General features: G+C 30.8%; 1 protein-coding gene across 2 annotated transcripts; it reads right to left on the reverse strand.

Moving 5' to 3' along the window:
• Positions 1-209: 209 nt before the first annotated feature.
• Positions 210-7,821, reverse strand: LOC101219093 (serine/threonine-protein kinase BSK7). Of its 2 annotated transcripts, none has more exons than XM_011656447.2 (12): positions 7,495-7,821; positions 7,223-7,295; positions 6,714-6,923; positions 6,422-6,639; positions 5,380-5,515; positions 4,527-4,660; positions 4,331-4,436; positions 3,578-3,663; positions 3,214-3,402; positions 2,692-2,844; positions 1,812-1,925; positions 210-992 (listed from the first exon to the last, which is right to left on the reverse strand). In XM_011656447.2, the coding sequence occupies exons 3-12, from the start codon at positions 6,790-6,792 to the stop codon at positions 747-749; spliced, it is 1,461 nt and encodes a 486-aa protein (XP_011654749.1). In that variant the 5' UTR covers positions 6,793-6,923; positions 7,223-7,295; positions 7,495-7,821; the 3' UTR covers positions 210-746. The 2 variants fall into 2 exon arrangements, with proteins under 2 accessions (XP_011654749.1, XP_004143908.1); XM_004143860.3 differs by having other exon boundaries at positions 7,223-7,365.
• Positions 7,822-14,206: the final 6,385 nt, after the last annotated feature.

The raw sequence follows: 14,206 nt of genomic DNA on the forward strand, positions 1-14,206 counted from the left end.
TTCTCAATTTGAGAACATAAGGTCGTACTTGAGGTAGAAGTTTTCGTTTTCTTCTTTCTTTTTTTTTTTCTTCCTTCTTTTTTTGGTGAATGATATGTGGGAGTCGAGAGTTAGAATTTCTAACTTCCTCGGGGATTTGTCTTCTCCCTAAACCATTTGACCTACATTTGGGCGATTTGGAATTAGAGTTGAAATCATAAAAACAGACAAGCAACTTGAAGTATTCAATTTTATTAGGAAAGAATAAGTAATATCATGTAACTAGTGTCACTCTCATTGTGCTCAACAACGGCGTTTCTACATAAATTAAAAGCAATGAAAGTTAACGAAAGCATTCACCACTTCAACCTTGAATGCAATTTAAATAGTGAATTCTTTACAGATAAATAATGTTTCTGAAAGCAACATTAATCAATCATATGTCAAGATGCTAGTATTAAATAAAGGCAAAAGAAAGGGAAGAAATGCAGGCAGACTACTGTAATTTGAAGAAAGGAAGTACCCAACACCCTCAGAAAACTCAGCAAACCAATCCATCCAGAAGCGATGTTAAAAAAGACCTTTAACTTGACAATATGAATGAATCACGGTCCGGTAAAAGTACCTCCGTTTCTCTCCATTCATAATCTAGATGTTGTCAATCCTTAGGCCACGTTTTGCAATATGTACGGAAGTGTGATCTGTTCTCATCTTCAGAAGAACAGCAATTTCAATGAAGGGAATTTTGTATTTCATTTTGCTAATTGTCAGGTTGTTGCATTCTTTTTACTTTCAAGGACAGAACCCTCACGGAGCGCTATATGAGCCTCATTTTCCTTACCAAGGGTAAAAAGAGCAGAAGCTTGCAGATAGGATGCAACGTGCCAAAGAGGAGATATTACTTGGGCTTGCACTGCATCATTAAGGGCTTCTTCTGGCATGTTGCTGATCAGATAGGACAAACTCCGACGTGCAAATACCGTTGGAGAAACCATGGTCCCAACGTCTATGAACTGTAAATGAAATGTGGAATGGTCAATACAGTAGCAAGTGCTTCAAGATATGTGGTAATATACTCATGAAACTATTGAGACAAATTGTTATGAATCGACAATCAAAGAAAGACAACTAAACAGTATAAAAATTGACACAAAAATTTATATGGTTCACTATCGGTGTGCTAGCTAAATACACAAGCAGAGGGAGAGATAAGTTTTATTAAAGAGCAATATCAAATAATGCAGAATACATAAGTGTCAACAGGGTTAGAGGGTTTATATTTGGTACCTCTCTAAACCCTAGGCCAAAAAACATAAATAATGCACAAACAAATATACCTTGTGCTTGGTCGTTCGAAGTGTTAGATAATAAATTCAAGGCATTTCAACACAAACAAAAAAATTTCTTTAAAACAAGGCCATCCCCACAAATTTTGTAGAGAAAACTTCTGTTTCCACATAATCTTTGTGCAAACAATATGCCACAAGCTTCATATTTTAAAAAAACTGGGAGTCTGAGCGAACATTTCGACTAATCTCACGGGATAATCTGCCTAAACCTACAACATTTAGGCGTTATGAAAACTTGTAGGAAATTAATTCCTAGGTATGTGACCATCATAGCCTCTCTTCGTTAGTTATTGAGACTATGTCCCCTTTTTTGACCCCTAGGCGGCCAACCCATGACAATTACCACCAGCTTCATATTATGGGTAAGAATAGCAAGTCCTATACGATCTATCCTCATGAAAGATCATAAATTTTACTAACAACGGAATGACCATTGTAAACAACTAAATATTACATTTCATGAGCAATTACGAAGATTTAGACCTGTGTATAGCATTCAATTGCAGTTCTGAACTCCTTCTGCCGAAAAGCAACGTCACCCTTTTTCTTTGAAGTCAAGGTGTCCTGCATCTGATTGGTCCACATCTGGAATGAAAGCTGCATACCAGACAGAAGCAACAGCAATTAACAGACAAATTATTCAGAAGATCATTGAATAGATAAGATCATGTTGTGTATATTTTCTAATAATTGAACTATCAAAGGACAACTCTTTATACAATATGCTCATTGCCCACCTCGCTTATACTGGGTGAGGCTACCAGAAGACTTTGCTTAAGGAGGTAATTGCAATTCTAAATAAGTAATTTATTATGGCCAAGGAATTAGAGGATAGACAGAACATATATGTATAAGAAAGAGACCCAAGGGAATTGTAACCCACAGCTTAATGAGGCTAAAAGTGATGACAGCCGAATCTAGACACTACATTAGTACTTCACAATTTAGGTGGTGGAAGCCAATGTTTGAGAACAGTGCATAGCATGGCCTTGCTTTTGATGCAATTGGAAATCCACCCCCAATAGTTCAATAAAAATGATATATTCAACTGTATGTATGGCACGATGCTCTTCTTTAGCTACCCCTTATATTTAATTTAATTGCAGACACTCACTTTATTTTGATATTACATCTGCAGAGGGGCATGTTTTACAAATTGTATCACGTGATTAAAATTTTCAGTTTCAAACTTGTAAGGGTTGAATTTGAAACTGCATTGAACTATCATTGTTCAATTTGCATTTAGTCACTGCTACTTAACGGATTTGGCTACATTAAATAACCACCAGGAAATAGTTCGACTGGTGTCTAAGGAACTGAAAATTGATACTATTAGTTAGAAAGTTATTTGTCAGAAACACACCTCAGTTGCTGCACCCTCATCATCCTTGTACCCAATCATTTCTAAGACTTCATGTATGGCTGTCAAATCCATTCGTAAGCTAGCTTCACCGAGAGGTGACAGATTCAAAGCTGCAGCATCTTGTGGTATGCCCATCAAGACATGAGAAGGAACCTATCAAAGAATTAACATAAGCACATTAAAACCAGAAGTCCAAAAGGTATTAACTATTATATTGTACAAACAGAAGCCAATTAAAGTGATAGTTGGTTTGAAATAAATAAATCTCAAAGCCAAAACCAAGTTTTTTTAAAAAATTGAACTGATCAAGTTAACCAAAACCAACTAATCTATCCAAACCAAACTAACCGACTATTTCTTGGTTTATCTATTTTTTCAGTTTTGGCTTGCATCCATAAAAAGCAAGGAAACCAAACAGCCATGCATTATCTTAGATCTCTTAACAAATAACAATAACAGATCACTATGGGAGATACTTGGAACAATGTATGTGAAAGCACTTGGGCAAGGGGGGCATGCAACCTCAAGATCTTTCTGAAGAGGAATCAATGCTGTAACTAATGACTTTGTATTAGGACGCTCTCGAGGTTCATACTGTAAACATCGTGAAGCAAGGCGCACTAATTCAGTGCCCTCGTCATTTGAGAATTGCCCTTCCAAACAAGAATCAGTAAGCATCTGAATATTTCTATCCCGTATAAGGTCCAGAGCCTGAGAGATTGTGCCAAACAAATGTTAATTGTGCAAAATAAGTATTAAAAAAAATAATAACAGAGGTACCAAACTGTACAGGGATTGTTTCTTTTCATACTAAACAATGCTAGATCTTGAAGGATCTCACTCCATAATAATGCAGAAACAGCTTTTCCAGAAACAAGATACGTACATGGCTTGGAGGAATATGTTTTCCACTTAGAAGATCAAGCAAAAGAGTTCCAAAGCTGTATATGACGCTTTCTGGAGTTATTCCGCCTGCAGATAAAAATAGTGAGTATATCAAAAGCCTAGAGTGCTCAATAAAGTGTGTGACCAACATGAGTATAGCTTAACGGTTAAGGCATTTGTACTTTCTTACAATGGATCGATAATGCTGAAATGATAATAAAAAAACACGAAATAAGACAGTAGTCTAACACATATATCAAGCTAGACAATAGCAGAAAATTAACATTCCTCGTGTATAAGATGATACATGTTACATAAATTAGATGTCTACTTATTTATCGAGTGATATTCATGAAATCACATTTGCACGCTGGCAAGACAACAAAATCGCCATATGGATTAAATAGACAAATTAAGGATCTTTTCTTAATCTGCACAAATTGAAGAGGTTGGGTTCAAAGACTCCTCCTTGAAGGTTAGGGAAACTGAAAGGCCTAAAAATAATGCACTCTTCATAAAATATAAGCATAATTTTTTACATCCATGGGTGTGACTGTGAGCTAACTTACGATCACCTTAAATAATCTCACGAGGCATCTCTTAAAACCTACAAAATTTGGTAGTCCAGAAACTTATACAATTTTACTATCCTAAGTAAGTGGACACTAAAAGCTTTGACTTTGACCCCAATATATGACCACAATTTCACATAATCAAATAAAATAAAAAATTCATCCAGTTCCGGAGCATATACCAGTCCTTAAATATTCAGGGGGAGTAAATGCCAAATTTGTGCTGTAACTTCTTCCATCTCTACTATTTTTCATCAGGCCAAAACATGAAAGTCGAGGGTTTCCTTCCTAAAAGACAATATGCTTGATGTTAACAAATTACTCAAATCATAACATGAGAGATAAAAGAAGTGAAAAATAAAATAAAATGATGCCCACATCATCAAAAACAATTCTGTAAGCATTTAGATCATGATAAAGTGCTCGCCCTTTGCTGGTGCAATATTCTAGAGCCTGCGCAAGATGCAGTGCCACCCTTAACCGCATTGACCACTTCATAGGTTGGTTTTCCCCTGAATATCAAATTTTGAAATTTAGGAAACAAAGTGTGGCAGATGACAATGTAAATGAAATGAATGAATACTAAACAAAAAAGCATGCCAAAGGCCAAAATATTCACTCACGTATAGGTCCCCTTATAGACTTCTATCTATCATGTATTTACATCAATTAGCCTTGTGCAATTCCCTCCTAGTATAAGTGAACCAAATTGGAAGCCTATCCTTCTGATCAAATGCTTAAAATCAATGAACTTCTTTTGTGTGTTGGTGGCTACATTGGATGATTTGGTGATGTGTTCATTACTCTACTTTTCAATAAATGAATAAAAATAAAGTAAAACTGGACAAACGCATCAATCACATTAGAAAAAGTATGGAATTTATCCGACAATTCCTAACAGTGCTCTACTTTAAAAACATTACTAAAAAGCATAACTATAAATAAGAACAACCAAATAAATGAATTATCTACATTAATCAGAATTAGGTTTTTTAACATTCAATTTTGTCCCAGATATTTCAAACATTTTCAGTTTGCCCCTTCTATCGCAATATGGGGACGGCGAGGGGTAGCAAACAAGAAGGTCATACTGATTGGGCCAATAAACAATGAATTCCCACCATCTCACAAGAAAAATGCCCAGCACTAAAATTGCATCTTCCAATAGGCCAAAGAAGTATAAATATGTTGTTCAAGTGCAGCAAAAGAATAATATTTTCAATGAACTTACAATGAAATAAGTGTTTTGCTAATGTTTCATTTGGCATAAATTCAGCAACAAGCAACCTCTCTTCACCCTCAAAGCAGCAGCCAAGTAAATTTGCCAGTCTTTGGTTCCGAAGCTGACCAACAGCCCTTGCTTCATCCTGCGTAGATGTTATAAGAGATTAAACTCATTCCCATTCCACATTCAAGCAGGACCATTTAGTCTAAAGCAGCTTGCTGTGTAAAACTCCAGGTGGAAGAAAACAATTTTTGAACAATAATGTTAACTGAACAGTATATAACACACGCATGCACACACACAATGAAAAAGGTCAATCAAATTGAATATAAACCTCCAAAGAGTACACTATAGTGAACTGAAGCAGTAGCTGTGTAAAACTCCAGGTGGAAGAAAATGTTTGAACAATAATGATAACCGAACAGTACAACACACGCACTCGCACGTACAAATTGAAAAGGCCAATCAAATTAAATACAAACTACCAAAGAGTACATAGAGTCAACTGAAGCAGTAGCAGAACCAGGCCATGGCAAAATAGAACACCGAGAGAGAAAATATTGAAGGGAAACATGAAAACATAGTAAGAGAGAAATTTCATTATGATTTCTTTTAAAACGCTCAAGATACAATATATCAACATAATAATCTTTTTGGTCATTATTTAAGAGACTATAAATTATAATAACGGTAGTAGTAGTTTTTTTAAAAAGAAAAAGAAAGATAGGTGAGACAAATTAATAAAAAAATTAGGTCCCTTGACCTTCTCAACAAGATATCATAACAGAATATAACGAGCCCGAGATTGTAAATTGAAATGGTTTCAATTAAAGGAAATTGGAGGAAAGTTTTGTAATTATCTTCATATAGAGTGGGTTGATATCTTGTATCTAACATTCTTTCAGTAAAATATTTATGATCTAAAAGAAGGTTTACTTCTACCAAACTGGATACCTACACAAGGTCTACGGAACTCATAACGAATATGGTGAAGTGCTTTCAATGCATGATATGACTACATCCAAAGATAAATGAGAACTGTACTTACCAAAAATTGTCTAGCATCTGGCCAGGCTGATCTATTAAATCTTTTAACAGCAATTCGTCTCTGGTTGTCAAGCTTCCCCTTGTAAACCACATTGGGAGCCTTTTCCCCATGTTCAGATACTATATTTTCAACAGCAAATCCAGACGTGGCCGTTCTCAATTGATCTATGGTGAACTCGCGGAATGCAGGCAGATCAAACTCACTCTTCCCTATACTTTCTGGATAGGAAAAAAGAACATAAGACATAAGCATTAGAATACCCAAGAAGCTACAACAAACACAAACTTATTACCATTATCTGGAACACGAGCAACTGGCTTGGTTTCTTCTGAACCAAAACAATCTGAGAACTTCGAACACTCGCAACCCATCCCAATCACCAGATTTGATTACAGACGCAATGATTCCAGAGTTTTATATCATACAGTTGCTTGTAAAGCAACTACGTCATCCAAATTCACATGCCAATGATCCAATCTAATAGGATCTTTCACCACTAATCCTGAAGAAGGTAAGTTGGAAGAAACCCGAGTCAATTTTCCAACTCATTTTACATATGAGCTCACTTTAGCTAGTGATTCTCCTCTGAAAAGCTAATCAGATGGATAAAATCCTAGCTAACCGCAGACGAGAAAGTATACTCTAAACAAGAACACAAAAATCTGATTCAGAATTCACTTGAGCTTAGGAAATTTCGATATCAACAATTTGTATACAGAAACAAATGCAAAAACAATCCCAAAAGAACAAGTCAAATCCAAGTCAGTTGAGACATAAAAAATCACTCGAAAGAACCTATACCTTGAAAATTCCAATCTGGGTCAACTGGGTAGGATCCAAATTGAGCTACAGTCTCCAAAATTCAGAAAACTCCCTTGAATCCCATACAAAAACAAACCAAACCCACTTAATAAAAAGAGCAGAAACCGAAGCGTGCGTGCGTCCTAGAGCCAATCAACGAAATCCCTTTTATAATCATGCTAAAAGCTCACAAAAAGCAAGACCCAAAAGTGTTTTTTTTAAGAAAACGAGGCAAAATTAAAAAAGGAAGTATAAATGTAAGCTTCGAGAACCTGATTCAGCAAACAAACCAGCTCTTACTTCTCGATTCAGTTTTAAAGAATGAAACAAGAATTTCAAGAGAGTGCTATCCCTCTTCTGGAATTCATTTCTTAGTCCAATTCATAACAACAACAAAAAACTGAGTTGCCGAAGCCCAAAGCTGGACAAGTCTGAATCAGAGAGAAAGACTTGAGTGCTTTCAGATTTGGATGAGGAAAATCATTATTATAATAATATTACATTAAAAAAATTTGACATTTAATTTGTAAAAAAGTTTCATAAAAAAGAATTAGCATTGAAAGTAGAAATCCAATTCCTCTCTGTCTTTTTCTTGCAGCGAGCGTGTGTTTGGTCGTCCAATTACCTATTTTCCACCGACATGACCCCTTTTTTCTTGCTCTTTATTTATTAATAAATCATAATTATGTTCTTCTTCCCTCTCACTTTTCCCATTTCTTAAGTCTATCATCAAAGGTTTAAGCTTTCGTGTTCCTAAATTTTATATCACCATCTCCCAATTTTACAAAATATTAATAGGATGGTGAAGTTGATATATAATTTTAAAAACCAATATATAAAGTTATATGAGTAATAATGATATAGTAAACATTTTCAATTGGTTGATAGAAATTTAATATATGATAAATTATATAATAAACTATAGGAGGATGAATTGTTTTATACTTTTTCATACATAAACAAATAAATTTAGTATTTAGAATTATAATTTCAAAATAAATTTAAGATATTGGAGTACAGCAGTCACAATATGACAGCTGCCTTAAATCATTTTAAGCCTATATTGTTTTATGTAAAAGAAAAAATAATAATAAGACCTTATTTCTGTAAGATGACAATTTAAGAAAAAGTGTTTAAATTATTTTTACTCACTTGTAAAAGTGTATTTCTTTTCTTCTTTTTTTTTCTTTCAAAATGTAGTTTCTTCTAGTTCAAGATGTTATGGAAAATTGCATTAGATGATAAAGACGTTTAGAAAATAAGAATTCATTGTACTGAGAAAGTTATCGACTAAATTTGCTACTTTTACAATTTAGAAAATGTAGTTACATGATCTCTATTATTATAATTTTTTTTTGTATATTTTTGCAAGTGTACCTAAAAAAATGTTAGGCTTTGGATATTACAAAATTAACATGTTTACAAATATAATAAGATTTTAAACTATAGCAATAATAAAGATTGATAGACAATCTATTAGTGACATTAATACACAATCGTAGAATTCTATCAATATCTATTATTGATAGAATTTGGAGTTTGTTGTATTTATAAATATCTTTAACTATTAAAAAAACAAATATACAAATATGTCTTCCTCCTCGTGAGTTAAAATGATACACTTTGAATTTTAAATAGAAAAATAAAATGAACTTCTTCTTTCAAGGCAACGGATCCCTCCCTGCCCAACATCTCTCTTCAACGCAACTAGCATTACTCCACATGATCTGTTGCTAGCCACCCCCCAATACTTGCCTATAAGTTGATTGCATCCCACACTCGGGGTCATCGATCATCGATCGTTGGTGACCAGTTTTCTCCTTCTCTCTTTATCTTCCTTCTCCCAACATCTTTCTTTCACCAACTCCTCGTCGTTTGTTGTCAATCAATGCTCCATTTCTTCATTGTTTACCTCTGTCACCACCACACAATCAATCACTTAATCGTTGGTTGCCCCTTCTTGTCTCTCTATCTTTCTTTCTTTCTATCAATTAATTGTTTATGCGTTTATATAATTAAAAAGCAGTTAGAAATCTAGAAATTCATAATTGCTAAACTAAATAAACCATTCAAAAATGGCATATGTCTCGTCCCATGTGTGCAAAGTTTGAAAAGTGAAAGCCATTGTTGAAAACTGGAAGCCATAATTGGGAGTAAGTTAAGAGGTTTAGTAAGTATGGGTTTAAAAAAATTGTGTTGACGTTGGAAATGCAAGTTCTAAAAGTACAAGTTGTACGAGTTTAAGAAGTACGTGTTATGCATGTAGATTTAGATTTATAAATCTTGAACTTTCAATTGTGTAGCGAATATATCTTTGATTGTTTTTACGCGTATGTGATGGAAGGCTTCCCTTTCCTTCTCCTTTTATAATCTCTTCCCTCTCCACTCACACGGTTAGAGATGAATAAATTTTATGGCTGAAGAGGCACCAAAATTCAACATCTCTGTTTTTTAATAAAAACTTCGTTTCATTTTCATTGTTAGTATATCTTTAAAATCATCATCCAACTAGTATCTGAATATTTAGTTTCATGTTTAATAAGATTTTGAATTTTCAAGTTAGTGTATAATAGACTATTGTTTGATATTTTATTGAGTTTACAACGGACACGAAATCTCTAAATACCTTATATTCATCTCTCATTATATTTGACATAAAATTTAAATTTAAATTGATATATTAATTAATTTCGAAAATATTTAAATATGATACAAGTGTATATGTTGTGCATATTTAAGACTTGTTAAACAATTTTAAAAATCATGGAACACAAACCCAAATTTGTATATCAATGATTATAGTAAAAGAAACATTTTTGGTAGCTCAATAAAAGAATCTCGAGTAGCCCAAATAATCGCCAATAGTGAAAATAAAAAGGAACAGTAGAAGTTGTTCAAATTACTTTTTGCCGTTTTTCAAATTTACTTACAAAATATTTTAATAATTTAAAATGAATTTAACTGGTATAAAAAAAATACATTTAAAATTGTTAAATTTAACCTGATTTTGAATGATTAAGAATATGTTTTGGAGTGACTTCAACACAAACAAACAAATTTAACAATTTCAAAATCATATACACTAAACATGTATCATATGAGCAAAACTTATTTTACTAATTTAATATACACTACTCTTACTACATTCAAATTGGAGGAATCTTCAAAATGTTATATAAAACATGTTCATACAATTTGATGAATTGGGTGTAGTTCATCATTAACATGTTCACATGATCACGCCATTTTTTTAATATGTTAGATGATATGTATAAACAATGATAAAATATCTAAATGTATGTTACATTTCACCAAATGAGTAGTTTGAATATATATAAAGAATTTTCACTGCACACGTCGTTATTCCAACTTCTTGTTATACTTTTGTATTATTAAAAAAGAAAAAAAGTAATTTCATAAGTGTTTCTTTAACCACTCGTTTTAAAATATGTATATTTTAACGACTAATTGTCCTAAGTGGAAGCACACAAAATCAAACTACTGTCTCTCTCTATACCGCATCTTAATTCTTATGAAATATGAATACTCAATTCTAAAAACTAAAGTGTTTATTTTAAAAAAATATATCTTTTCAATTGTTATTTCAAATAAGTCGTATATATATTTTTATTGACAAAATATTTTTACTTGTGGTTTTATTTCTAAATAATTCATCAATTTTTTTCTTTAAAGATCATGTTGATAACTTCAATTTCTTTTTCTATTGGTCGTTATTTATATATATTATTATCCTTCAATCTCTACAAGCAAGTGGAAACATAACACATATATATACAAATATACTTGAAAAGTACAAGCAAATGGATTAGACGAATGAATAAGGTCAACATGTACCTGAAAAAAGTGCACGACTAAATATTTATTTAGAAATCTATCGATCTCTATTTTCGACTAGAAGATAAATTATTAAAAATAAAATATTTTACAAAATACTTATCATCTGTACAAAATTCAAAGTATAACAAAATTTATCTCTCAGTAGTTTTGCTCTACAAAGGATAAATAATTTGTCAAATTTTTCTATTAAAAAACTCTTTCAAAAATTAATTTTTAAAAAAACAAAGGTGTATGGTAAATGATTTAATTATTTATTTTATATTTAAAAAATTTTAAAAAAAGTTTGTCAAAAACACAGTAATTTTGATATAATATTTACCGCATATAGCAAAATTTTAAATTTATGTAAGTAATGAACATTGATAGAATTTAAAATTTGCTATAGTTTATAAATATTTTAAGTTATTTTGCTATTAAAAAAATGCGGATAGTTTTAAAAAAATCTTAAAAATTAGAAAGTTACCAAATATATAGTTTTTATTCTTAATAAAATAAAAGTTGAAAGGGTTATCAAAATAAAAATAGGTGTCACGCCAAAGTTATTGTTAGAATTGGGTGTGGACAAATGACATATTTTTTATATTTTCTAAAAAAACGCTTTATCATTCAAACTTTCAAAGTAATCATCTAACCTGGGGGCCCTTCGAGTGATTTAAAAAAAGGCTAACTAAATATAAGGTTTGTGCACTGATTTTGTCTTATCTTTTTCATGGTCATAGTGTTGGACCTTCACAACGTGGGTTCCTCTTAATTTAATTCTTAATTACAAAGAAAAAGTATCATTAAGATTCTTATATTAAATCTAAACGTTGCATTATGATTAAATTTTAAACAATAGATTATTTAGTGACAAATATAATTACTATGAGAATGATTAATTTCATTTTAGTTGAGATTTAATTAACTATCTCTTTTCATTTGAAAACGATGCTGTTTTTCTTTGTTATGAGATATAAATTTTATTATTGTTTTTTTCAATGAAAGTGCTAATAACTCTCCTTGATTTTTTTTATTCGTAGGACATTTGATTTAAAAGTCAGGGTGTTTGTTCTTGAGTAAATTTGACTGGTTCACTAAGTTAGTTTGTCAATAACATTCGTCGAATCGAAGTCTTTAAACATTGGATGCTTTAGATATTTTCAACTTGTTTTCAAATAAAAACTTGGTGTTCAACGGTTTTTCGATCTTCAAAGTCTCAAAATCTTGAAATCTCATAACATTAAAATAATCATTAGTAGTGTTTTAAGTATCATCGACCAGTTTTTCTTTTATATACTTTTAACGACTTCAACAAAATTTACAATTTTTCAGAAAACTTTAGGTGCTTACTTTCCATTCTCGATTTTATAAATTTTGGAAACGTAGACAATTTGATAAATTTAAAAAGGTTTCAATGGGCAGTTGATTGGGGTTTGATGGCTAAGTTTGTGCCCATCTATTGGACTCGGCCAAATTACTCAAATCAGCCCATTTTTTTTAGACAATAAATAAAATTATTTACAAAATACATAACAATTTTTTTTAAAGGTTTGTATTAAAAAAATTTGACTATATTTTATAAATAATTTTAATATTTTGCTATTTTTTTTAAAATATTCTAAAAATTAGAAAGTTTTGAATTTTAATTTTTATTTGACTAATTCAAAACTTTTTAACATTTTAAAATTCAAGTTTAAACGGTAATTATAGATCTTATATTGACTAATAAAAAATGTTATTAAACTAAGTTAGGTATCTTGATCAATATAATTAATTTTATATGTACATGTATGTGAAGTTTATCATTATTCCAAAATAAAATAAACGTTAATTTTAAACAAATAAGGGAATAAAAATAATTTTAAAGATATAACCTAGCAACAACAATAATTTCAAAAAAAAAAACATTAAAAAAATAATAAGAAAAATGAGAAAGTATATTTAAAAATATATATTATTATAATTAAACCAAGAGTGTAACTTAAATAACTCACTTTACGTCCCCAAACGTCCTTTTAGTTGATAAAAAAATTGAGAGTTCAGTTTTATCTTTTGATATGTACATATGTGTTTCTTTTTTCTTCTCATTTGGGATGGTTCGTAAACTTTTAGCCTTGTCTGAATCAACTTTCAACAAAATTTGATTTAAATAATAATAACAATATAATGTAGGGAAAAAACATTATTTGGACTAAACATTTTGGTAAACTAGAATTTTAAACATAAATTATCAAATTAATCACGAAATTACAAAATATTGAACTTGAGAGCAGCTGTAAATTACACACATGACATGTCCCGTATTAAAGTTCAAATTAAAGTTTAAGACAACAGAACAAATAAAACATTTGAGATAATTAATATCACCAACGTTCATCATGGCCATTTGAACATATTGACTGTATTGGTCTAATCGAGTCCACATTGTATCTTAGCTAGCCTATTCATAAGCTTAAACAAATAGGGACATTTTTTTAAACAGCTAAATGTTTATTTATTAAACAGTTTTATTATAATAATGGGACATTCATTTTAGGACATTTAATATTTTCTTTAAACATTTATTAATTTTGGGACATTTAATATAAATAGTTTTGATATTTTGGGACATTTATTCATCAAATATAATTCGACCACGAATAAAAAGTATATTTATCTTAGAGTTTAATTTAAGATTAAAGATATTAGTTTATTTCAATTTGAAGTTACTGTATTATAATAAAAAACTATGCATTTTTCAAATCAGTTAAAGTGACTAAAGTATGTTAATTTTACTTGGATAAAATCTAAATAAAAACATCATATATTTATATATATATGGTTGATATTCTACTTATTAAATTAACAACACAATTAACGAGACTTAATAAAATCACATGTCAATTTCTATAAAAGATGTTATATTATAAATTTATTTATAACACATGCACCCCATTTAGTAATAAACTAGTTTGTATAAATTGGTAGAAAATGTATAATTTGAACTATGTGTTTCAAAAAATGGTATTTCATGTATCTAAATATACATGTAAGAAACAAAATGTAGGGCACGAAAATAGACATGATCTAAGGTAACTAATATTTATTTTACAAATGACTATAATTTGTACGGTAACTATGTGCACCAAAACACAAATTATGATAACT

The sequence above is a fragment of the Cucumis sativus genome, chromosome 5, assembly GCF_000004075.3.
Source record: "Cucumis sativus cultivar 9930 chromosome 5, Cucumber_9930_V3, whole genome shotgun sequence".
NCBI classification, from domain to species: domain Eukaryota; kingdom Viridiplantae; phylum Streptophyta; class Magnoliopsida; order Cucurbitales; family Cucurbitaceae; genus Cucumis; species Cucumis sativus.

What these genes read in the sequence shown, in the direction of transcription:
- LOC101219093 (XM_011656447.2), bottom strand. Translation starts at nt 6,792, where the DNA reads ATGGGTTGCGAGTGTTCGAAGTTCTCAGATTGTTTTGGTTCAGAAGAA. An exon ending in AACATATTCCTCCAAGCCAT is followed by an intron (nt 3,403 to 3,577) that starts GTACGTATCTTG and finishes ACAATCTCTCAG; the next exon opens with GCTCTGGACCTTATACGGGA. An exon ending in CTCTTCAGAAAGATCTTGAG is followed by an intron (nt 2,845 to 3,213) that starts GTTGCATGCCCC and finishes ATTCTTTGATAG; the next exon opens with GTTCCTTCTCATGTCTTGAT.